Source organism: Phodopus roborovskii, unplaced genomic scaffold (genome assembly GCF_943737965.1).
Source record: "Phodopus roborovskii unplaced genomic scaffold, PHOROB, whole genome shotgun sequence".
NCBI lineage: Eukaryota > Metazoa > Chordata > Mammalia > Rodentia > Cricetidae > Phodopus > Phodopus roborovskii.
In genome coordinates this window covers 11,677,881-11,704,968 of record NW_026126433.1, presented here as the reverse complement: position 1 = coordinate 11,704,968, position 27,088 = coordinate 11,677,881, and the positions used below count along the sequence as shown (strand labels likewise).

General features: G+C 37.1%; 1 protein-coding gene across 8 annotated transcripts in view; it reads right to left on the bottom strand.

Moving 5' to 3' along the window:
* The window catches only part of Nlgn1 (neuroligin 1), an 884,178-nt gene that overhangs the window by 648,873 nt on the left and 208,217 nt on the right, over nucleotides 1-27,088 (bottom strand). For 4 of the 8 annotated variants that reach the window (XM_051185907.1, XM_051185906.1, XM_051185908.1 and 1 more), the window contains exons 2-3: nucleotides 20,267-21,077; nucleotides 19,766-19,825 (exon numbers count right to left, since the gene is read on the bottom strand). In XM_051185907.1, coding sequence (XP_051041864.1) covers nucleotides 19,766-19,825; nucleotides 20,267-20,759 — 553 coding nt within the window. In that variant the 5' untranslated portion in view covers nucleotides 20,760-21,077. The remainder of the gene's footprint in view (nucleotides 1-19,765; nucleotides 19,826-20,266; nucleotides 21,078-27,088) is intronic. The other 4 variants (XM_051185910.1, XM_051185911.1, XM_051185913.1 and 1 more) reach the window with 1 other exon arrangement.

Sequence of the window (27,088 nt, the reverse complement as noted above, 5' to 3'; positions counted from 1 at the left end):
TGGATATCAATCCCAAGTGCCTTTCCTCCCTCACCCCTTCTCCTTCTGTCCTCTCCTCTCATCTTCTCTTCACTTTACCTCTTCTTCATTCCTCCATGCTTGCTCTCTGTGCTGGATGTTAAACTCTTAGTATCTTTTCCAACTTCTTTTCTCATTCTAATGAAGCCTTGTTGTATCATAGAGCAGGAGCTCCTCAGGGACAGCAACATGATTCAGGAGACACAGCCATTTAGCAGCACCAGCAGCAGAATATCCTGGACTCTTTCTAGGTTACATATCCCCTCATCTGTCTCCAGAATCAGCCATTTCTTAAATTCTATCAAACTGCCAAAACATAGTCCACTTTTTACATGTCTTCCTATCTCCCCTGGAGACTCAAACCTCACATCTCTCCCCAACTCCCTGATGAAACTAGTGCTTATCTAAAGTAATCCCCTTACAAAGAATAACTGTAATTAACACACTTTTATAGTAAACTCTAGTGATTTTTTTCATTTGGTTATCATCTTGGACTCCATCATTTATATTGTTGCTAGAGGGAATATCCTGTAAAGATTTGACTGAAATTCTTCAATGACTTTCTATCATATGAAGTGCTCCAAATATGGATAAGAGGAAAGCCCAGATTCTGGTTAGTCCTTCAAGGCCCCATCTTACCACTCTCTGACCACTTGCTGTTCTCAAACCAGCAGAGCCCTTCCCTTTACCCCATGAAAAGTATCTTAGTGGATGGACCTTTTTCTTTTTCTTGATATCCCATTTCTAGCATGCTAACTGTGACAATGGCTTTTCTCATCAGCTCCCATCCCAGGCACAGCTGGCACTCCATCCCTAGGGCAATATCCTATATAAACTTTACTTACATTCCCTCTCAGCACTGCTAACATTTGTTACACTTAGTGGATAAGGGCAGTCAATGAAGCTAGACTGCCTGGCTTGGAGCCCTGGCCATTTACTTTTCCAGCTGTTGAGTTATCTGTGCTTTGCATTGCTTCACAGTGAGGAGAAGGTACTAGTCATAACTTTCACAGATTCCTTGTGAGAATGAAGTAATCTCATATACAGCCTGTAAAATAATGCCTGGAGTGTGTCCAGTGCTTTTTAAGTGGAAGCTGTGGTCATTATTTTAATAAAACCTTGATTGATTCTCCCATATGGTCAGACATCTCCTCTTGCTATATGTATCTTGTGTTTAGAAACAGACAATAACTGCTTACAATGAATGAATAAGTTAAAATAAAAATAGTATGAGATCTAACTTTTGCTTTCCCCAAGTTTCAACAGAAATTTGCTCTGTTGCATACCTGAGGATGCTAGTACATTCTTTAGAGACAGCTGAGCAGTCTGCACCTGTAAGATGATAATACTAAACTCCCAATTACAACAGCATAATCACCTGTGTTTCTATCCCTATAATTCCCTTCTCATCTAAAGGGAGCAATGAAACAAATATCAGCAACCAAGCAGGAAAGGTAAACTGCTGCATAATTGGTAGGAACCAGTACAAAAATAAAAACAAAGGATCCCTTGTTCAAATCTATTGTGGATTTCAAGATGTTTAGGTGGCTTGCTATTCCACAGTTAGGAACTACATTGTATAGATACCTGGGTCATGAAACCAGCCCTACAAGGAAAGTAACACCTTCTTCTCTAAGAGCTCTGCAAAGTGCTTCCAGACATACCTCTAGTCCATTACATGGTGAAGTCTGTTTGACTCCATATTGAGAGCTCTTAGATCAACAATGACCTTATCATGACCCTCCAGCCAGAGGCATCTATTTTAATTTATTATTATTTTTCTTATTTTACATATTGATCCCAGTTCCCTCTCCCTCCCATCCTCCCATGCCCCTGAACCCCACCTCCCATCCCATTCCCCATCCACTCCACAGGAAGGGTGATGCCATCCAGGAGGGCTCATCTACATCTGTCAAGTCATTGGGAATAGGGACTAGGACTTCTCTCCTGTCTCTAGGTTAAGGGAGTATCCCCCCATGGGGGATGTGCACGCAAAGTCCATTTGTGCACCAGGAATACATCTGGTTCCACTGTCTGAGGTCCCATAGACTGCCCAGGCCTTCTAATTGAGACATATGTTCAGGAGGTTTGAGTCAATCCAATGCTAGTTTCCTAGCTATCAGTCTGGTGGTCCATAGTTCCCCCTTGTTCTGGTCAGCTGTCTCTGTAGGTTTCTGTAGCCTGGTTTGCCATCCTAGAACCTTCATCTAGTAGCTTTTGGAAACAGAAGCAGTCTACCACAGCTAAACACTGGAAAATCTAAAACTCCTGGAAAAGGAGGAGTGATAAGCAGAGGCATTTTTTTTTAAACATTAAAATCAAAACCACTGGCATCTCCATTTTTCTCAGGAACTTAAACTGACCACTGCTTAGCAGGTCCTGAACTACCCATGGTCTCTGATCACTGCCTAGAGTGTTCTACCTAAAATAAAAGCTTGTTATCTTTGTGCTTATATTTATTAAATGAAATTTGACTTTTCTGGGAAAACACGGTAATAATCATATAAGAATAAGATAAATAAGGAACCTATGACAGTGAATCCAGGATGCTTCCCTGGACTTTGGGAATATATTCCCCATGGAAGGATATTCCCTTAACCTAGAGGCAGGAGGAAGGGCCTAGTCCCTACTCCAAATGACTTCACAGATTTTGATGATCCCTCTTGGAAGGCACCACCCTCCCTGTGGGGTAGGGAGAGTAGGATGGGAGGGGGGGTCAAGGGCCATGGGAGGAGGGGAGGGAGAGGGGACTGGTATTGATAGGTAAAATAAGGAAATAGATAGATAGATAGATAGACAGACAGACAGACAGACAGACAGACAGACAGACAGATAGATAGATAAGATAAATAGCATACATTGGTGGCAAATACAAGTTAAAAGTTACCAATGACTGGGCCAATAGAAGTATGACTGTAAAAGAATGCGATCCATTATAGGCTGTCAGGTGAGCTATACCATGCTCTACAGAATGTCCCTCTTGAGAAACTATAAGATGGTTTGGCAGATAAAGGCACTTGCCACTAAGACAAAGACAAACATTTGGTCCTGATGACACTAATGGTGGAAGGGCTGAACCAGCTCTCCTTCATGGTCTTCTAGCATCTACAAGCTGCCACAGAATGTGCACCTCTACACTCACAGAGAGAGAGAGAGAGAGAGAAACACACACACACACACGCACATACACTCACACATGCACACACATATATACACACTAATCACACATATACACATATACACATACTCATGTACATGCACACACACACATTAAAATTCAACATATTTTATATAAGGAAAGTCCCTTTGATACCTTGGGCTTAACTTTTCTTCTACCTTGTAGAACAGCACTAAGCCCCTGCCAATGTTGCACTGTAAGCAAAAATGGCTTGGTAAAATGGCAGCAAGTCCTGTCACAGAATTACACTGCAGAAGGGAAAGAAGTAAATAGGTAAAGGTATATTTTTTCAGGAGACAAATGTTTAGATTGGTTAAGAGGAAAGATAATTAAAATAGTGGGTCAGAAGAGAAAATGAATCATCAAGCCTAGTATGGGAATATCAGTATGGCTGCACCTACTAAACACATCTATGTTTGGCATGCTGTATTAAAATATAAACCCAGAGCAGTGGCTGGCTCTCACATACACAGGCAGAGAGCCAAGAGCCTCTACTTTTGGCAGTCACTAGGCCCCTAGGGCCCCTACAGTGGAGACCAGGTTCTGTTCATCAGACATTGAGCCATTCAGCCCTATTACTTCTTAGTTAAGGACCCTGGTGTTGGCTTTCAAGTCTCCATTTGGGAAGCACTGTGCCATAAACAAACAGTGATTTCAAAGTAGAAGGGATCAAGCTTCACTGTATCTGGTGAGGAATGATAGCGGGCACAGTATTGCTCAAATAACTGCAAATACCAGAAATTTAGGTTCTTTCCAGTAAAGGACATGATTATTTCAATAAACACTTGCTGAATCTCTTCTGAGTGCTTGGTATATAGCAATGAACAGAAGAAAATGCCAGAAGCAAATAGAATAAATATGTAAACAAATCAGTAAACAAAGCATATATAGAAAATAAAATGTAAGCAAGGAGATGTAAAAGAAATATGGACCAAGAGAGCAGGATGAATTAATAGATTAATCAATACAAGTTGCTTTGACAAGGCAGAAAGGCTTGACATGATTCAGGAAGACATGAAAAGAGGTAAAAAGTGTGCACTTTAGTGTAAAGGATATGCAAAGGCCCAAGGTGGAATTAAGTTTGGCTTTTTCAGTAACCAGAAGATAAACCAGGTAAAACTGTAGATAGATGCTGCAGAGGAATACAAGAGCCACTCTTCCAGGCCTTATAGACATGGCAAGCAGTGATCAGTTCTTCTAAAACAGCAAGGAACCTCAAAAGAAATCAAGTAAGAGAATTATGATTGGCTTTTATAGTTTTAAATAAAGCTCACACTGGATTCTCTATGGAGCAGGGGCTATAGGAGTCCACATGTATTGCTGTTTTGTTCAAAATAGCAAAGAAATGCAATGCCTATGTGTCTACCAACAGTTGAATGTATAATAAAAATTTAGTACATGTACATGTTCAGCCACAACAAATGAAATTTACAGGAAATAGATTGGTTCTAATTTTTAGATATTTGCATTTAGGTGGGAGTGAACACATATAGAGACAAGGGAAGTAGAAAACAGCTTGTGAGGCTTATTTGGACAGGTTGGGAGAGTAATAGAAGGCCTGTGATAAGGAAAGCAGAAGGGAAACACTAATCATGGAAGTATTTCTGTGGAGACAGAGAAATGGGCAGAAGGTCAACCACACTGCAAGTTCACAAAAATTCTTTAAGGAAACCTGAAAACATAGGCACTAGAAAACAATACCTGCAAACAAAGTATATGGAGTCAGATTTCCATGAGCTTTTTTTTTCAGTGGACTATCTAATTCCCAGATGTTGTAAAGTTATTGTTTCAAGTTCTGATGAGATCTGGTCTTCAGAAAGAGCAGATAGTACTTAGAGTCTGATGAAGAAAGATCACCAAAAGGAAGAAACATATATACATTAGAGAGGCAGGAGTTCACTTGCATATGCCCTATACATATACACAATGAAAGAAAAAATGTATCTAGTGAATGCTCAAAATAATTTAATAATAATTAAATATGATATTACTCAGTAAACCGGTCCCATAGAACCTGCTAGCCTTTAGAGACGACAGAGAGGACTAGGTGACCCATCCTGTAGCATTATTGTCCTGGGTGAGTTATTGTTGACATACATTTGGACTGGGAGAAAGCTCATTGGTAAAGTGGTTGTCTTATAAATGTGATAGCCTGATAAGATCCACAAAACCCAGGTTGACAAAACTGTGTAATTTTAGTCACTTGCAATCCCAGTGCTGGGGCTAGTGGTCAAAGATAGATGAGTCATTGGAGCTGAGGGCCTGTGTGTAGGGGAAGAAGGAAGAGACAAATGGGTCTCTTGAGTTCAATGACCAAGGAGCCTAGGCTACTGGGCAAGTTCTAAGCCAATAAGAGACAGTCAAAAATAATTGGAGAGTTTCTACAGTTTATCTCTGGCCTCATCACACATAGTGCACACACATAAGCACACAAATGTCTGTGAATATAGACAGACAGACAGATACACACACACACACACACACACACACACACACACCAAAAAAAATCAGGACTACTTTCTTTCTGAGCCTGTGATGGCCCCTTGTCTACATCCCCAGTCATTCTGTGACTTACTCCCTTGGATAGAGACATCTCTTGTGGGGAGCTGTGGAAAGCTCTCTTATCTCAGTGTCTTTGAGGTCTATCCCAGGTTTCCACACAGTTGAAAAGGGAACTGGAGAGCAACAGCTGTTAATTTGCCTCTGGAAGCCACAACTTACAATCAGTAAAGCAGCAGCTGTGCCATCAGTAGTCAAAGGGGCCCTGAGCTTTACAGGATAGCTACAGGCATGGGAGAGGCTGTTCCAAATCAGATGGAAAGTTGTAAACCTCTGCCTCTTGGCAGAGCAACTAAGGTGGGCTCAGGCAACAGGGTCAATATAATTACAGTTTTGTTTCTGCCTGATGTGTTTTATTCTGATGTGCATATTTTGTGGTCCATACACATTTAAAGATTTAATTAAATGTTTTATTATAGGAAACACAGTGTCAAATATCAGCATCACTGCTTTTTATTTTTTCCTACTTCGGAAGGCTGGTCTCCCCTCATTTGGTTTTGATATTTTAATACATACCAAGATAACTTTTCTTGGAAATACTGACATGGCAATCAACACATTTGCTAAAGTCCTTGCAATGCATGTTGCTAGGGGACAAAAATACTTCCTGTGCAGCAGCAAATGAATGTTCTCTGATGACTTTCAACATCTCCAACAAAGGCAACCATAACTCTGGTGTTTTGGGCAATGGGGCACCTTGGCCACAAGAGTGTCTGACTAAGAGAGAAATAGGGAGAAATAAAGGTATGGAATCCAAGACCCTGACCAGAAGCAGAAGGGAATAAATGTAATCTCTACGGTGACTTTCAAAATCTCCAGTTCATCTAATTACAGAGATACATTGGCATACACTTTCATCAATGCTTTATTCATAGTAGCCAGAAACTGAGAACAGTCCAAATTTCCACCAAATGGTTAATGAAAATGTGATGCATTTACACAACAATATTATTCAGAAGTTAAGTCAATTAATGAAATTTTCTTGTAAACGGATGGAGCTAGAAGCAATCATTCTCAGTGAGGCACCCAGATCCCTAAAGATAAACAGGACCTGTTTTCTTTTATATGGGTGGGTGCTAATTTTCAGCTTTAGATATGTGTGTTTCAATCCAAATAATCTGGTAATTAGTATGGGACCAGAGTGTAGGAGGAAAATCTTCCAAAGAAGATGAAATAGAATATAAGTTATAGAGACATAAAGGGACAGCTAGAATTGGAGAACTGAATGGGGAAGGGGATGACAGCCTCCATGGTTGGAAGGTACTCTGCATTCCACTGGAGGGAGGAAAAAATAATCACCAATATCACCCAGGGAAAAACCCTGTGATCTAGAACAGTGACCTGCCTACAAGATATTTTGGTATACTACTGTCACAAATATTTTGAAAGTAACTGATCCATCTCTGATTGGATTAAAGGTCCATTCCATGGGATACAACCCATAACTGATATTGAGAAAGTGGCCAACAACCTGAGAATAGATAAACCGTAGGCTTAGGAGAAAATCTACTACTATTATTCTGCTAAAGGTACATAACAATGAAAAAACTCCTAAAGGCATATCTCTAAACTATAAATCAGATCATTGTTGAACCCTCATCAGAAAAGCTTCTTGCAGCAGGCATTAATTAACACAGAAGCTCACAAATGAACAGACTGCATAGAGGGAGAAATTTTGGAGTACTTGGTCCTAAATGGGATGTCTTTATCAAATCCCTCTCTCCATTCAAGTATCAGTGATGTATGAAGAGGGAGTTGAAAGTGTAAGAGCCAGAAGTGATAGATGATTCCAAGAAAACAGCATCATTTAGACACAACTGCTCACAGAGACAGTAGGAGCATGAACAATCAAAGAATACACCTTCACTGAGAAGGGGAAATGAACACAAATTCTCATGCCTTGTCAAGAAACTATTTACAATATACTTGCTAGGAAAGAAAAATCACTTTTTTTTCCAATAGAAAGAGGCTGGGCAGAATTGGAGGAGGGGATAGACTCTGATCAAAATATATTGTATGAAAAATTAAATTAAAAAGTAAATTTAAAAAATTTAAATTTTGTCCTATGAAACACAACCTGACACCCCGGTAAATATCCTACAAGTCTTGTGTTTTAATTTTTCCTCTTAGAATGTTCTTTGCTAAACTGCAGATAGGCCAACATCTCCACAAAATAAAACAAGATAAGAATGCCATCCCTGTATTTCCAGATCCAGTTAGCAAACAGTATTACATTTAAAAATTCGAAATCCAAATATACAGATATTTTAGTTTTGATCAAGCAAAGTCAATTTCATAAATACATAACTTGCAAACTTTTTAAGTCTCATAATCTACTTTAGTGCTATCTGAAAACAGAAGATAGAAAATAACAGCTTGTCATTGTAGAAAAATGTCTGTTCATGTGACAGGATTCTTGATGATGTCCTGACATTTTCCATGTATGACTGACTATGGATGGCTTTGATGGTGTGGACTCAGGGTAAATCCAGAAAGAAACAGACTGGCACATGGCTTCCCTAGGTGGGAAAGTTCAGAAGCTGAGGATTCTGTAAAGCTTGGAAATTAAGGTGTCACCCAATCCATAAATTCTCCTCAAGGAAGGCTTAGATCTGTACCTGAGGTCTGTAGACCTTCACCTTGCCAGGAAACAGTCATGGATGTGCTGCAAGGAGCTTAGCTCTGAGGGAGAAATTCTAGCCTGTGCTGGCATACTTCTTTGCAGACACTCCATAGGGACACTGGGCAAGCCCTGTACAAGTATCCTAACTACCTGACAAAGTAGTCCAATAAAACTGCATGTCAGGTAAAAGAGCTTTGTCTAGATGAAATGATTTGAAGACTGGGGTTCCTTTTTCATTCCAGTATTGGGGTGCAGCCAATTATGGTCACTGTTGATTAACCAGAATTCTGCTCTTGAAAACTGCAATTATTGTTGCAGTGACCTCAGATCTTACTGTTGCAATTCTTTTTATTATTGTTTCAATCTGATTTTATACCATTCTATATGCTTTAATGAAAATTATTGCCTATAATTAGATTTCTCCAACAGTATCATTACTCACAAGCTACATGAGTAAGATTAGAATAAACAAAGAAATAGTTCTTAAATTAAAAATTATTTTCAAAGAACTTTTTGTATTGTCCAATTGTGATGAATAGAGTTCAAAATTAATGCCAATACACTTTTACATGTATAGGATTTTAATTTTTATTAAAAGTATGCTTATATGTAAGCAACTCTCTGAGCAAAATAATTAAAATTGAAGAAATAAAAATAAAACCAGAATCACATTGACACACAGTCAAATACTTGATTATTCATAAAAGGCATATGGAGTACTACATAGTACCCAATCATGATGAAAAGATAGCTTGAAAATTTGAATTTTTATTTCCAAAGGAGCCTTCTTTTCTATGTCCATAGTCAAGTGACTTTGCCAAGTCATTTAATAATGGTCATATATTTCATCACCTACATATTAGGCATAGCAATGGTAAGATTTTAAGTTATTGAAGAGCAGCAGGTTATTTAAAAAAGTGTTCTGGATGTTTCCCAAGAATGCTAACCATCCAGGTGAAGTAACTAAAAAGGTGCACAATATGGCCTCCTAAGCAAGATTTGCATAATGGTCACACCAGTTGACATGCCAACATGGACAAGGAAAATTTCACAAAACTTTAACCCTAGATAATAGTTATAGGCAATTGATTACTTTATGCCAAGGGGGGACAATTAATTTTCTATAAAGATGGCCCCCTTCATAGGTTATCCAATCCTAAGTGGTAAACCCTAAATGCATGGATATTATCAATACTAAATGGATACAGTAGGTTATATGTACATATTACATACACATATATTTGCATGCATATATATAATAATCATAGACGAAGTCATGATTTCAAAGGGGAGTCTTAGAGGCAAAGGAGGAGTTACATTTTTCAATATGCAATAATCTAAAATATTAAATAATAAATAATAATAAACAAAAATTTAAGCCATCTGGAACCTTTGACCACAATTTTTGGAAGTACCTAATTTAGGTACTTCCAAAGTAATCTTTCTGAAAACAGTATAGTGACAGATGTAACTAGTCAAAATGAGGTTATAAGCTTACTTTCCATTCCAGTTTAACCAATGTTCTTACTGAAAAAGAGCAATTTGAACATAAGAGATGGTTTAACAGCTAAGAGCAAAACATATACAGCAGCTCTCACTCATCTACAGTTTTAGTTACAGGGGATTTTATGCACTCTTCTTGACTACATAGTCACCAAGTGGCATGGGCATCAGCATGAAGGCAGATATTCATGCACATAAAAAAACAAATCATTAAAAAATAAAGTAAACACAGACCTTGTTAGGGAGGAAATAATATGTAAGGAAATATGTGAAAATAGCCGTCTACATTCAAAGAGTCCTAGATTACAGAAGACACTAGTAACTTGCTGACATAATTATCTCAGACTTGTAACTTCTAAAAGTACGAGATGAAAAGAAAATTTGTAGTTTAATACATGCTGGTTATAGTACTCAGTTATGTCAGCCTGGCAAAGAAATGCAGGGATGGGTTATACAAATATAAATGAGATGAAACCATCTTAGATCTGTATTAACACTAAAGCTATTGCTTGGAAGGCTTATTTAAATATCATATGAGCAGGGCAGTGGTGTTGCATACATGCCTTTCACCCCAGCATTCAGGAGGCAGAGGCAGGCAGATCTCTGTGTGTTTGAGGCCAGTCTGGTCTACAAAGCTAGTACCAGGACAGCTAAGGCTATTACACAAAGAAAGCTTTTCTCAAAAAACAAAATAAATCATATGTAAAGAGATCATATGACATGACAGAGATAGAGGCTGTACTGATGTCTACATACCTGAAGTGATGCTGAAGACCACTGTTGGCCACAAGAACTGGAAAGAAGCAGAGGTATGGTTCCACAACCTTTACATAAAGACTTGTGTCCACCTGTGCAAGGGGTATGTGAAAATGATAACTTCCCAGAAGGACCAACATGCATGGCCTAAAAGGGTTATCTTCAAAGAAGTTGAAAGCACAATGGGTCCTATGAATGGGAGAATGAAGGGAGAAAAAAATGGCAAAAGGTTGACAAAAGAAACTAAATTATAGGTAGAGAGGAACAAGAAGATCTGTGTGCTGCCAAATATGGTAGCTCCTAGCAACAATCACATGCTGTTTATTTAAAAAAGATGGAAGAAAAGCATATGATTGTTTCAATATGAATGATTAGTGGTTTATAAAGTATACAAAACACATATATACACATTTAACATGACATAATGAATATAGATATCATAACAAAAGGTGTTGATCCACTAACACCTATAATTTTTATGTTTTACAAGTCAATTAAACTGACTGAAGAATATAGCTCAGTTGGTAATGCACTTGACATGTTAGTATGAGTACTTGGGTTTGTCCACAGAACTCATACACATTGGCCAGACATGATAGCAGTAACTTGCAATACCAGTACTGGAGAGGTGAGACAGGAGTATTTCTGGAGTTCATTGAACAGTCAGCATAGTCTAATTGGTAAGCACTAGGCCAGTGAGAGATGTTGTCTCCAAAAATAAATAAATAAATAAATAAATAAATAAATAAATAAAGGAGATGTTAGAATGCAAAAGAGCGGAGATTATTTCTGACCTCAATGCACATGCACAGATAGGTACATTCTCTCTCTCTCTTTCTCTCTCTCTTCCCTCTCTCTCTCACGCACATACACCACACACACATGAGTATGTACATATGTGTATACATAAACATAAAAATAAATAAGTAAATTTAAATTAAATGATAAAAAATTCTGTTTAGAAATGGTGATGCAGTAGTTGCTGCACTGTACACACTTAAGACTGAATCAAAGTCATTTCCTGATTCCCCATTAAACTCTTAACTATTGCAGTGTTCTGGGGAAGGCAACTGGCAATCCAATAGATAGCTTTAAACTCATGGTCACAAAACGGTCCTAGTTATAATCAGTCACAAAACAAATTGACATGAATGTGGGAGAGGGACCTGTAGGAATGAGACCAAGCAGGGAGGAAGAGTGAGGCAGACTGAGAGTCAATATAATAAACTATATACATGCATAAAATTGTCAAAGAACAAATTAGACTAGTAAAGTAAAATGTGAACAAAGAAAGGAATAAAGAGAAAAGAAAACCATATATTTGTTTTGTTTTGTTTTTGAAAAAATCATCTTGGATTTGTTTGTTTATATTTCATATTTTGTTTTATTTATGCTTTAAAAGATAAATAATATGAAGTTGGATGTGTAGGAAGGGAAGATGATCTGGGAGACACTGAGGAGGGAGAGGAAAATATGACCAAATATATAAAAAATTTGAATTAAAAAGAAAGAAATGTTGATTCTATTTTAGTTCAGAGCTTACATTTATGGCGCCTGGAATAGGTGTGTGTGGTGTTGACCATCAATGCTTTAGAAGTTAATCTTGCCCTTTGTTTGTTCAGCATTTACCAAGTCAGTAAGGAAGAAAATGAATAATAATCATAAGAGAAAGACAAAAGGCTAAGTGACAACAAAATCCACAGTGGTGGATTCCAGATATAAATTAAAGCAAGTGTGTTCTTAGTGGTCAGACTCACAGAACTGTCTGTAAAAACAAAGAGAGGGTAGTAAGCAGAATCTACAAAGGATTTATTTTAGAGCATGACTTGTTTTGCTGGTTATATACAACTCAAATATTTTGAATTTCAAGCCCAGTTTATATAAAAATTAAAAAGTCATTTCTTCTCCATAAAAAGTGAGGTAGACATCAATGACGGCTTTTTAGTCACTGGCTTCAGGAAACCTGGCAAACCTTGTCAGTAAGCTCTCTCAGACAATTGATGTTGTTTCCTGGAGATCTCAACTCAGAGTTCCATCTGAGCCTTCCAACTTTAGAAAGCTTACCCACATCTGTCCATAGCTATTGATTCAAGGGTAGAGACAAATTTATGACTCACTGTGGTTTTCTATTAAAATTCAAATAGTGAATTAATCAAATGTTTTAATGTTTTGACATGTGATAGTTTGACACTAACAAACTGGCCACCGTTTTCATTTTTCTATTTGATCCAGAGTCTCCAAAGCAAAGGAAAGTTGCTGTTGTCATAGGCTTGTGTCTGTTGCTTTGTGTCTCTTGAGTCACCTCAAGGGAAACATGGGTAGCTGGTTGTGAAAACATTGAGTCTCTGAAAAAGGTAGTTGGCCTCCTCTTTTCATCACTGGGACATCTTTAAAATGAAGATTAAAATATTCCACAGGATTGTAAAGATTTAAAATATATGAATAAGGCTAAAAGCCTAGAATATGGGCAGAGTAGTCCAAAGTTATTTTATTTGCATTTCCCTTCCCATCATACCTCACTTACAACAGAAACACATCTGAACCCCCACTGTTACCTGTGCACTCTATTCATGTGCTTGCCCATTCATTATGTTGATTTAAATTACATGGGCACATTCTTTGTAATGCCACCCTTTCAAGGGAAGTACTATATCCCTTTTCCCACCTATTCAATAATATTATTTCAGAAAACCTACCATATCCCCTCTATATTTTATTCTTGATCCAAGAACTCCTTTATTTATCAATTATAATCTAGATTTACAAAACTGTTTTTGTAGCTCCTTAAGACAATCATTTCTGCTCAAGCACTCACATCTTCCTTGCATTCTGTTAGTCTAGTGCTCAGTGTAAGATACTATCACTCTGCAGACACTCATTTGTGGAGCTGATTGCTATATCCATGTTCATACATTTCTTAGCTTGTAGGCCAGCAACAACAACACAATGTTGATCCAACACTTCTTATGATCTGTGTCTTAAATACTTGTTCATTAACCTGTAGTACTGTCCACAGATACAGAATAAAGAACAGAGCCTTGTAGAAGAAGGGACATTCTCATGTAGGAAATACTGCCATTGTATTCCAGTCTCCATGAGATGTGCAGGTTTTCTCTATCACACATCTCTACAATGTTCTAACTCACCACAGCCCAAAAGCAGTGGAGGGAAGCAACCATGAATCAAAAACCTCTAACACCTTGACACAAAATAATAATTTACCCCTTAAAACTGAGTACATGATCATTTGTTATGGCAATGGAAAGTTAACTAAAACATCTTCCATTCAACATGTGTTTTGTTTCAGCCTTTTAATGTTGGCATTTTCCTGTAAAGTAGAACCTTTGTTTCTTTGTTTTCATTGGCTTCCTTTACCATCTCTAGTATAGTAATTTTAAAGTATTTCAGCATAGAACTCATTTCTGAACATGATTCATGCTGTTGGTTCAGAACACTGGTTCCTTGATGTCTGAACTTGGAAGAGAAATGGATGCCTCTAATTTATCATGGCCAAAACCAAACAGTATCTTTCTAATACACTATACCCCCCAAATCATTCTATATTCTTCCCTTTCTATTCTAGTTGATGGCAGATATATTATGTTTGATTTCAGATCAGGATTTGATCACAACCTATAAGAAGTTGATTAATAAATATGATCATCAAGACACAATGAAACCACAGTTTACATTGTTCTTCCTCTATACTGAGCCTAGATGACACTCAGGTCTTGGTGGATTATATTATGCTCCCTCTGTGCTCTCTTACCACACTCATGTTGATGATCTGTCTTTAATAATCAATTCTAAACTTTCTGAATCTAAATGCTTTTTTCATGTTACCCCTTTCCTCATGTGTGCACTCCTAACAGTTCAGTAAATATAAAAATAGACCCTAAATTTTAGGTCATATAATGACAATCAAGAATCTTTGTAAAACTACCTTCATCCCACATATATACAAACATTTTCCTTATTACTCTGTTTATTATTTTCCCCTTAACTCCTTTTAAGTTAAATTAGAAATTTTCATTAACTGCTTTTAATAGTCTCAGAAGCAGAACATGCTTTTCTGTCTACTAATGATTTCATAGAATTTAGAACAATAATTCCTATAAAGTCATCAATCAATACATATTTGTTAAATGAATGAGGGATCCAGAAATGAGGAGGCAGAATATAATCCCTTATTAAAATCCTGAAGGTGTCAATGGTGATAGTATTCAATTTAATCCCTGTGCTAAATAACCAAACAAATAAACTCTAAACCTGCTGTAAATGTTCTTGCATGAATGCTCGATGACCTCAAGTCAACACTACTTTATTACAGCAAGTCAAATACTTTTGAAAATCAGAAACATGCTTAAGCAGTAAGGAATTACAAGAGTCGGTAAAAAGGAGGAGAAGTGAAGAAGTAGGTTCACAAAATCTCACAACTAGAAAAGTGAAAATTCTGTATTCATCTCCTAAGATCTACACAATAACAGTCAAGATCCTAGAAGAGGGCAAAGCTTCATAACTAACCATAGAATCTGGAATTAATCAATTTGTTAGTGTTCTTGTCTGCTCCCTTGTTTCTCCTTCTTGTGCTTATTGCCTAATATTTGACCACATTTCTGTTTGTGAGCAAGTCACACAAGGAAGAAACCTAGGGAAACACAGGGAACTGAAGTGAGTTAAAACTATTCCTTGCCACCTGATTGAAATGTAAAATAAGATTGTTTCTAAATGAAAAAATAATAAAAATAAAAATAAAAAACAAAAACTACTCCTTGCTTCCTCTGCTCCTTGCTTCATCCATCAGTTGGTTATACCAATTCTTATTGTAACTTATTACACCATGTTTGGTTGATATCTCTGGGAGGACTGCCTTTGCAGGGGTGGAGTAGTGTATCTGCAGTAGATTGGAGGGAGGGGAGATACTAGGAGAGAAGGGGAAAACTGCCATTGAGATGTAATATATGAAAGAAGAATTTAAACAAACAAACCAAAAATACACCTCTAAGCCTTGATAGCTTTCTAGGGGAAAATACTGGTAACTTAGTCTGAGCAATAAAAATCCTGCATGCTGCTAAAATATATTAAACTCAGTGAGACAGCAATTAAAACTCAAACTTGTAAATAGATGATGAGTATTATAGGATGATTGGGATATTGATAGGGGCAGGTAGTAGTTGAGAAAGAGAAGTAAGAGTGCTTCATGTGGTGGTTTACATAGTATGTAGTGGTTCATGTACAAAAGTGTGAAAGAACACAATTTAATAATTTAAAAAAAATCTAGGAAATAGCAGCAACAACAAAAACATGTTATTAAAGTGGATTGCATATATACTTTTGAAAATGAGTTGTTTAAACTGGCTTGATCAAATTCAGTTGAGAGATAAGATCTGAATTTTTCAAAAAATGATGTAAATTCATAGAATTTAAATATGTGGGTATATGTTTGAACATGCAAAAAAAGAAAAACATGGAAAAAAAAGAGGAATTGAAAGGAAAGAATTCAAAAGCAAATAACTAGCTCTGTGACTGCTATTGGATCATCTGGAAGAGGCAGCTTACTTAGTGTGTGTGTATGTGTACATGTGTGTAAATGTGCACACGTGTGCATGTATGCATGTATGTATGTGTATGTGTGTGTGCATGCACGTGTGTGTGTACTTGCACACTGTATCTCCACATGCCCTAGCAGCATGCATGCCCACATATTTGCATGTGTGTCTGCATGTTTATGCACATATTCTATGAGTTTGTACATGTGTATAGTGGCCAGAAGTCAACATCAAGAGTCTTTCTAAATCATCTGGAACTAGGTTTTTGTTATTGTGCTGTGTTGTTTTGTTTTGAAGCAGGATCTCCCATAGAACTTATGTTTAAAGACAGGCTGTACTCTTGGGCCAATGAGTTCAACAGATTTCCCTTTGTTTGTCTTTCCAGTATTGGATAATAGACATGTGTCATCACACCTGATTCAGGTCCTTTTACTTACATTACTGACTGAGTAATCTGCCCTTGCATAGAGTAATTTAACATAACAGAAGAGTAGGTAATAATATCTGTGGGCAAAAACTTTGGTCATACTGGCTTCTACCTTTACTAGCAATAGAAACTGGTGAAAATAACAAGTTTTAAAAGCTTTCCTAGATTTTTGTAGTGTAATTTTCTCATAAACTTGATGTAATTATGAGATTGAAAAACACCTGATACTCGCCACATGCAAAACTCAAGCTTCTATGTTATTTATCTGTCCAAATGTTCAGCAACGGGATCTTGTGTTAACCATTTATTTTTCTTTTCAGATTTTAAAAGAACAGAACCCCGAAGTATACCTTGAAGGCAATTAACATATGGCTAAAACTATCATGGGAAATATAAAAAGATAGATTATAATGTGCAACTGGCATTTGTTTTAAAACAAAAATTAGTCATTTGATGTTATTTAAATTTTTTTTCTAACATCAAATACAGAGGAAAGTATTATAAAAGGTATTTTAAAAATATAGCATGGTACCTCATGGAGGGAGAAATTTTTCTTATTTTTGTAAAGATCAAAGAACAGAAAATGTGTTGTTCTTAGCAAAGTCATTTGAATGTAAGCTCTCAGAGAGCCTCATTTATTAATAACTCACTTGATTACTACATGTTTATAATTGGCAATTAAGAAATAGTTCTGGGTGAACACAGTGTGACAAGACTATAGAGGTCTTGGCACAGGAACCAGGCCCATCTGTTTCTGCAACTGATTGTATACATTAAAAAGAAAAGAGGTAAGTAATGACAAGCCAAAGATTAGCATCAAGACCAAGCACAACTCTACTATTATCTTGGTTTCTGAACCATTGTTTAAGAGCCTCTAGAACAAAGCTGCTTAAGAACCCAGAGTCCATTGTAATGTAAACTTAATTTTACATAAATGGTTATGAAATTAATAATTTCTTGAAACAGGATAATGGGTTCTTCTCTTTCTCTTCCTTTCATTATTTCTTCTTACATTTTGTAGTTTCTTGAAGCAGGGAACATATAAAGCAGGCTAGCCTCCAACTCACTGTACAGCCACAGCTGGCTTTGAAATGTATGTCCTCATGCCTTTGCCTTCCAAGAGCTATCTGAAATTGCAGGCTATCACTATGTGTAGCTTAATGGTTTTCTTGAATTGACTAAAATAAACCTTTTATTATGGAGAATAAATATAAAATTAAAACTTTGGGACATTTTCTTCTACATCATTCAATAGCCAAAAGTAAATGTTAGTTTTTATTTTTATAAAATTCTAGCTAACACTGAAAGTAATAGCTTTTCAGACTTAGGGCAATAAACAATCAACTAAAAGGGAGCAGGCCTTCTTTAATTATAATAAGATATGTTAAATTCTCAAGCAAGAGGATTTTTAAATAGTGCTTAATTAGCACTGCATAAAAGCACAATAGTTGACTGTGAACCACACAGTCAGTGGGCTTCTGTAGACATTGTCCTAATCTAATTGTAAATTATCTCAAAGTTTGCCAAAGTAAACAGCCCAACCTACACAATGCTTTGTCGACTATCTTATAAAGCATATAGAATAAACAACCCAAGGAATAATAATAATAATAATAATAATAATAATAATAATAATAATAATAATACGTTCTACTGAATTATTTTTCTCTTGAAGTTCTATGAGAAAAAAGAGTCATTTTCTTGCTTACTATCTTACCTTTTGGTGCCCTTATCGTTTTTTGTAATCACACTTTTCTCATGTATTATGCTCTGTTCATGCATTCTTGAACAGCATCTTTATTTATGACTTTGTGAATCAACAGCTTTGTGATAGGAGGCGAAAGTCACTTAGCTAATTGCACATGCTTGATAAGCAGCATAATAATAAACACTGCAGCATCATACATTAGTTAACGGCATGTAAATCACTGCTGTTATTCTCTTTTGAAAAAAAAAAAAAAAAAGAACTGCTTTAGTTGTTTAAAAGCATTCTGCTTCTGCCATATATTTTCCTAAGCACACTGTGTGTTTGACTCAACAGAAGGCCTTAAATTTAAAAATTAAAGTTTGAACTCTATTTTACCCAACATATAAGAGAAACAATAAAGCCAACTTAACCTATTTCTGATAGACAGTTGATAATTTTATTACTCTAAGTGTCTTCCATACAATCCAACCTCAAAAAACAGAGCATGTGGACACTACATTCCCTGCAAAGAGGCCATAATGAAGTCTGACCTGTTCCACCCAGATTAGAAGTGCAAAGAAAGATGGAAAGTACAGCACTGGAATATTAATATGACTTCAGTAGGAGGATTGAGAATTCTACTAAGTTATGAATAAGGTCAAAATAACACTTAGATTTACTGCTGTAGAAAATCATACACTCCTGTGAGTGATTTACTGAATGTTATATAAAAATGGAGTGTGCCCATGCTGCATTCAGATGCGAGGCTGCAGCTGTCAGTGTCTACATTTGCTCAATCTGGCTAGAGGATGATTTGAAGGTTGATTTAATTGTAGCTTCTGAATCACGTTCTTCCCATGTTTTAAATTGTTTAACATAAATATATAAATGTTAAAGACATTTTAAGACTGTAAATATTTAACACAAAGAGTAGAAATATCTCATTTTCTTCCAGAAGAGTAACTGAAAATAAAAACAACTCTTGGGAAAAATATCGCTATTACCTAATAATAGTACCTGCCCCATAGCTGTAGCCAATTTAGTCTTATGACCAGAAAGTCCATAAGGTGTTCAGAAGTATCTAAGACTACACCACCATAAAACAAAGGTTTATGAACTAATCATTTCGAAGAGAAATAAATGTGTTCCTGTTCAGAAAGAGTTCAAAACTAAAACTGATCAGCTGTTAAGGAAGCACTGTTTGGGTTCCTCAGGCAGCATAAGAGGGAGGTATCTTTTTCTTTATAAGCAAAGCCTAGGGAGAAATTCCATTTGTAAGGGCACTGCCCATAGGAGAGCACTGGAGCCAGCAATGAATTTTCCCAGTGTTGTCTGCTCAGCTTGCATTCTCCTGACCCATCACCTAACACTCACTTGCCAGCATCAGCAAGCCAGCCTTTGGGAGAGTATCTCGGTCTTTCTATGTAAACTTGTACATTGTTTTCATTTTCACTTTTATACATACCTCCTTTTCTACATATTTTCTTGCCGGGTTTTCTGGCACATTCCTTGGATATTCTTTTTACTGAAAAATGAATAGAAGACTAGAAAATAACATGGCGCTCCATCACAGACCGCCGGAACATGCAACACCACTATCTAACTTAGTACACTCATTTTTACTGAGTGCAAAAGAGCCCCAATTTGTTGAGCCTGCACATGCAATGAGGAAAAGTTGATGCATCTTCTCAGAAGTCATTTGGTAGAAAATGGAAATTAGGAGCCCATTTCTACCTAAATATACGTGCTGTGGAGGAAAAAAAATGAGTAGGCACAGTGAAAAAATAAGAACAGATACACTGACACACAAAAACAAAAAGAGCAGCATGCAAGCATGTAAAATATGTCTACATGCCAACAGGAAAAGCCATGCATACTACCAGTACACATGAATTAATATTATTCAAACTTGGAATAGAAAAATATATATATATATATATCTCCCTTGTTCCTGCAATGAACTCACCATCTTCAGTTGGCACATAGATGTTTAAATATAAGCAGTCTTCACTCTGGTCTTGAACATATGATGAAACCACATCCAAGTTATTAGTGAACCACACAGGAAGCATAACTTCAGGCAATCTGCCATCGATGATATTCTGGGGACATACAGGAGCAAACTGGGTGGCATTCCGGATATCAGACCAGGGAGATGGTGGCTCTGGAGGCTGAAAACGATGTTCACCTGTTGGTGGAGCAGCATATGGAACCCCAAGAAACTGAATGACAGGCCCCAAAATTTCATTATTGAGTTCCTTCTTGATCCCTCTTATCTTGCCAAAGTTAGTAGTAACCAATGGATCTACATCATCCAATTTTTGAGAGAGCACATGGACAGTCTGTAGAAAACATCCCAACAAACAGAAAGCCAATGGGGCACCCAATCCCCTGTGTACCACACATGCCATCATGGCTCTCCAAACATAATTTGGCCACATGCATCTGGGAAGTGCCATGGTCCCACATTAGTTGTCTATTTGTCTGGTGCAATGAGGCAAATATATTTGTATCCACTTGAGAAAGATGAAATGATGGTAGAATGCACCTCCAGCTTCTCCAATGTTAGCTTGTTAAGGAAATCTCAGAGTACTCTTTATGCAGCAAGCAGCTCCCACTGATTTCACACAGATTGAAGCAGCATCTTCAATCATCACTATTCATCAGACCGTCTCCTAGTGACCATTCTGTTTTCCATAGTAGCATTGTGGTGGGAGGAGCCATTGACTGTATTTTCCCTCATATAAATCAAATCCAGTTAACTGTGGGTCTATATCCTAGAGAAAAAAATGAAAATAAATCATTAATAAGAACAAGTTTACAGACAAGGTGATAACTAGATGTTTCACAAGGTATAGAAATACATTAAGAGTTGCTGGGGTTGGGTAAATTGAATACTACAAAGAGAAGCTAATGGCTTGATACAAGACTAAAGGTGAAATGATTGATTATTAGATTTGGAGCATATTGCCTGCTGACTTTTTCAAATACACAGTTTGAGAAGCATTGTATGCTACAGTAGTCTTTCTTTCCCTTTCTTCTTTTCTTTTTCTTTTTCTTTTTTTTTTTTTTTTCACTTCAGGTTATATGAAAAAATTTCCTCTTTATGGATACTTTAATAATTTCAAGTACCTAGAGAAATCATCCATAAACCTAATCAAAATTAGAATCCCCAAAGCAGATTTATTTCTGAAAATAGTGTATATTCAAGGATCAACCTTTAGGAATAATTGTATGTGTTGAAAAATAAATAAAAGGAAGTACCCAAATCCATATTTATAACGAACACAAAGTAAATGTATTGAAATCCTACTTTCAAATGAGTTCAGGTTCCTTGTCATTGCAGGATATATCATTTACAGAAACTTAATTTAAAATTAAGGTCAAAAATTTAGCATGGGATGTGCTATGAACAACATATGCAAAAGAAAAAGAAGTTGGCATCTTTATTTCAGACCAAAGATATTTTTCCATCCAACTATATGTTTCAGCCCACAGTGGATTTGCAATGTGTAAATGAATTTCTGAGTCAAAGTCAATATGTTTTAAATTACAAATTTTGTTCTCACTGTCTGTGAGAGATCAAAGGAAGAACACACAAAAAAAAGGAAAGCAGTAATTTAAAAGAACAATCATACCTAATTGTGGCATCTTGCATATTAACACGCATCAAACATCTCATGCTGTTTATTCAGTGAGAATGAAAATGCATCTGAACAAGCTGTAATACTCAGTGCAACACAATCCACAGGCTCATCTCACACCAACTGTCAGAGAGCATGCAGCTCAGGAAACTTGTTTTGTATTTAAGGCACCCTTTAAAGTGCTTACTTTGTAAATAATTGTGTGGATTTATATTAGAGATGGTTCTGTCCTGGTATATTACAGGAAGGGTCTTGAAAAAGTGCTGGTCTGTCAGTGACACTGCCCTGCCTTTGTGGAGATTTAAAGGTGACTGTAAAATTGTATAGGCCTGAAGATTTGGTCCTGGGGAGCATCTTCCCCTTGGGCTCTGAACAATCAATCCATCACTGGAGGAAATAAGAAGGAAATGTCTTTCTTCAAGAGTATTCCAGTCTGTGTTAATTATCATGTTAGCAGAGACACTTATTCCCCATGTCCCAGTATTCCTGCATTGACAGAAGATTTAGCTACACAAGCTCATGTCTGTAAGGAATGTATTATGCCCATGCATGTTATGATTAATGGTGGGCCACAGTGAACTGAGTCCTATTTGCCTCTTGCTGTTAAAAGATCATTTTAACACCTAAGGTAGAGACCCTGTGGAGAGACCTGGAAAGGCTTAGTCAACCTTTTCACTCAGCATCGTTTTCAATTACAATGAGTTCCAGGCATTCTCCTTCACAAGATTGGCATTTCATTAATATTCTAGGATTCTTGTTTGGTTATTAAAAAATAATGGTCCTCTTTGCACTACCAGGTTTTTAACTTCCTTAACTGTGGTAAGATAAAACAGACTTGGAGTATCAGTCCAGACTTTGCCCACCATCACCAGCCCTTGGCTAGAGGTGAGTCTGAGACCAATTCTGGTGGACTCTCCCCTACACCCTTCCCCAGGAACTCCCTGGGTTGGCCTTGGATCTCCCTGCCCCTGTGCCCTGTCCCCATCAAGAGCACTCTTGTGTTGGAGCACCTCTACCCACCCCCACTGAGAGCCTGCCCTCCCCCTACCCTGTGCCCTACCCTGCCTACTGTACCACCACTCTGGTTGAGCACTGGGACAGAGGGTGCAGCCAACAATCCAGCCACCTTCTAGGAACTTCCTGGAGCTGCTCTGAGCACACTAGACATGCCTATTCACAAGGGACCACCTGCAATTTCCACCTGCCTGGTTTCTGGCCCCCACCACTGGTCTTCTACTGGAATTCCGGGCCCCTCCCAGAGAGCCACCTATCTTTGCATGGCCTCTCTGAGTTCCTGAGGGCTGAATCTTTGACCCCCATCACAGGGCCTCTACCAAAGAGGCCTCAGCTGGAGAGTGACAGGCCCAGGCTAGATCTGCCTATCAGCTTAAGGAACATCCTGAGTCCCAGCCTTTGAGATCTTTGACTCCCATCACCAGTATTCTACTGGAACCTGATCGCTGACCCCCATCGTCAGACCCCTGCCTGTGGAGAGACCTCCTAGAGAACTTGTACCACCCAGAGCTACAGACATCGAACCTCTGACCCACCTAAGACCACTGGAGAAGTACCATAGAGAGAGGGAGAAACACCACCAACACTTAGTGGAAGAAGCTGTGGGAAGGCAGCAATACAAAAAAACACCTAACAACAGAAAGACAAGCATGACACCACCAGAATCTAAGGAATCTACACCAACTAGACCAGAACACAACAACAAAGCAGATGAAGCAGAAGGGAACGACTTAAAACATAAAAACAATAGAGGCCCTCAAAGAAGATGTGAGAAAATCCCTTAAAGAAATGGAAGAAAAAAACTAATAAAAAATTGGAAGAAATGAACAAATTTCTTAAATAAAGCACAGAAAGCCAAGAAAACACAGTTAAGCAGGTGAAGGAAACGGTTCAAGACTTGAAAACTGAAATAGAGACAATAAAGAAAACACAAACTGAAGGAATGCTAGAAATAGAAAAACTGGGTAAATGATCTGCAACTATAGACGCAAGCATAACAAACAGAATTCAAGAGATGGAAGAGAGAATCTCAGATGGGGAAGATAAACTAGACAAATAGATTCATCGACCAAAGACAATAATAAATACAACAATTCCTTAACACAAAACATACAGGAAATGTGGGCCACTCTGAAAAGGCCAAACCTAAGAATAATAGGCATAGAGGAAGGTGAGGAAGCCCAGCTCAAAGGTGCTGAAAACATATACAACAAAATCATCGAGGAAAACTTTCCCAATCTAAAGAAGGATATACCCATGAAAGTACAAGAAGCATAAGGAACACCAAATACACTAGACCAAAGAAAAAAGACCCCTCAACATATAATAATAAAAATGCCTAACATACAGAATAAAGAAAGAATATTAAGTGCAGTAAAGGAAAAAGGACAAGTAATATAAAAGGCAGACCTATCAAAATTATACCTGACTTCTCCATGGAAAACCTCAAGGCCAGAAGGTCCTGGATAGATGTTCTGCAAGAACTAAGAGACAACAGATGCAAGCCCAGGCTACTATACCCAGCAAAACTCTCAATCACTGTAGATGGAGAAAACAAGATATTTGATGCCAAGCCAGATTTTCACAATACGTATCTACAAATCCAGCCCTACACAAAGTTTTGGAAAGAAAACTCCAACCCAAGGAAGTTAACTACAAAGATGTAGGCAACAGATAATCCCACTTCACCAGAAACTAATGTTAAAGCAGGACAACTATATTCACAATACCACTCACAACAACAAATCTAAAAAAAAAAAAAAAAAAAAAAAAAAACCAAGCATTAAAAGTCAATGGTCCTTCCTCTCCCTCAACATTAATGGTCTTAACTTGCCTATAAAAAGACATAGGCTAACAGAATGGATACAAAGACAGAATCCATCCTTCTGCTGCATATAAGAAACATATCTAAGCTTCAAAGATAGACATTACCTCAGGGTAAAGGGTTGGGAAAAGATTTTCCAAACAAATGGAACCAAGAAGCAAGTAGGCGTGTCTATCCTAATATCTAAAATGTTAGACTTCAAACCAAAATTAATCAAAAGAGATGAAGACGGTCATTTCATATTCATTGCAGGAGAAATCCATCAACACAAAGTCTCAATTCTGAACATCTATGCCCCAAATACAAAGGCACCCACATTTGTAAAAGAAACGCTACAAAAACTAAAACCTTACATAAAACCTCACTCACTTATCCTGGGAAACTTCAACACAGCACTTTCACCACTAGAAAGGTCCACCAATCAGAAACTCAACAAAGAAACAAAAGAACTAACAGAAGTTATGTCTCAACTGAGTTTAACAGTTTTCTACAGAATATTCCATCAAACACAAAATAATATACCATATTCTCTGCTCCAAATGGAACCTTCTCTAAAATTGACCACATACTACGTGGCATAAAAAAGGTCAACAGATACAAAAGAATTGGAATAGTCCCCTGTATCTAATCAGACCACCAGGCTTTAAAAATTCAACAACAATACAAATTTCAGAAACCCTACAAACTCATGGAAACTGAACAATGTGTAATTGCACCACACCTGGGTCAAAGAAGAAATAAAGAAAGAAAATAAGTACTTCCTAAAATTCAACAAAAATGAGGACACAACATACCCGAACTTATGGGACACCATGAAAGTAGTGTTACAAGGGAAGTTCATTGCACTATGTGCTCATATGAAGAAAAGAGAGGATACTCACATTAGAGAATTAACAGCACAACTGAAAACTTTAGAAAAAAAAAGAAGAAAACTCAACCCAGAGGAGTAGATGCCAGGAAATAATCAATTTGAGGGCTAAAGTCAACAAAATAGAAACCAGGAAAATAATACAAAAAAAAAAAAAAAATCAATGCAAGGAAGAGTTGGTTTTTCGAGAAACTCAACAAGATACACAAAACTTTATCCAAACTAACAAAAAAGCAGAGAGAGAACATGCAAATTAACAAAATCAGAAACAAAAAGGGGGACATAACAATGGACACAGAGGAAATCCAGACAACTTTCAGGCCAATCTTTGAAAACCTGTACTCCACAAAATTTGAAAATTTAAAGGAATGAACAAATTTCTGGATAACTATAACTTACCAAAATTAAATCAAGAATAGATAAACAACTTAAATAGACCTATAACCCCCAATGAAATTGAAGCAGTCATCAAAACCCTTTCAACCAAAAAAAAAAAAAAAAAAAAAAAAAAAAAAAAAAAAAGCCCAGGGCCAGATGGCTTCAGTGCAGAATTCTACCAGAAATTCAAGGAAGAATTAATTCCAATACTCCTCAAATTGTTTCACACAATAGAAACAGAAGTTTCATTACCAAACTCTTTCAACGAGGCCACAATCACCTTGGTTCCCAAGCCTCAAAAAGACACAACTCAGAAAGAAAACTACAATATCCCTGATGAATATCGATGCAAAAATACTCAATAAAATATTGGCAAACCAAATCCAAGAATACATCAGAGAAATTATCCACCATGACCAAGTAGGCTTCATCCCTCTTTTGCAGAGATGGCTAGCATACGAAAATCTATCAACGTGAATCACCATATAAACAAACTGAAAAAGAAAAACCATATGATCATCTCCCTAGATGCTGAGAAAGCCTTCAACAAAATCCAACACCTTTAAAGTCTTGGAGATATCAGGTATAACAGGAACATTCCTTAACATAATAAGATCAATATACAGTAACCAACAGCCAACATCAAACTGAAGGGAGAGAAGTTTAAGGCTATTCCTCTAAAATCAGGGACAAGACAAGGCTGCCTCTCTCTCCATATCTCTTCAATATTGTACTTGAAGTTCTAGCTAAAACTATAAAACAACAAAAGGAGATCAAGGGGATCTTTCCAAATTGGAAAGGAAGAAGTCAAACTGTCTCTATTTACAGATGATATGATAGTTTACATAAGAGACCCAATAAACTCTACCAGGGAATTCCTTCAGCTGATAAACACCTTCAGGAAACGACCAGGAAACTAGCCCTACTTTATTCAGACAACAAAGAGGCTGAGAAAGAAACCAGAGAAACATCATCCTTTACAATAGCCACAAACAACATAAAGTTTCTTGGGGGTAATGCTTACCAAACAAGTAAAAGAGCTATATTATAAGAACTTTG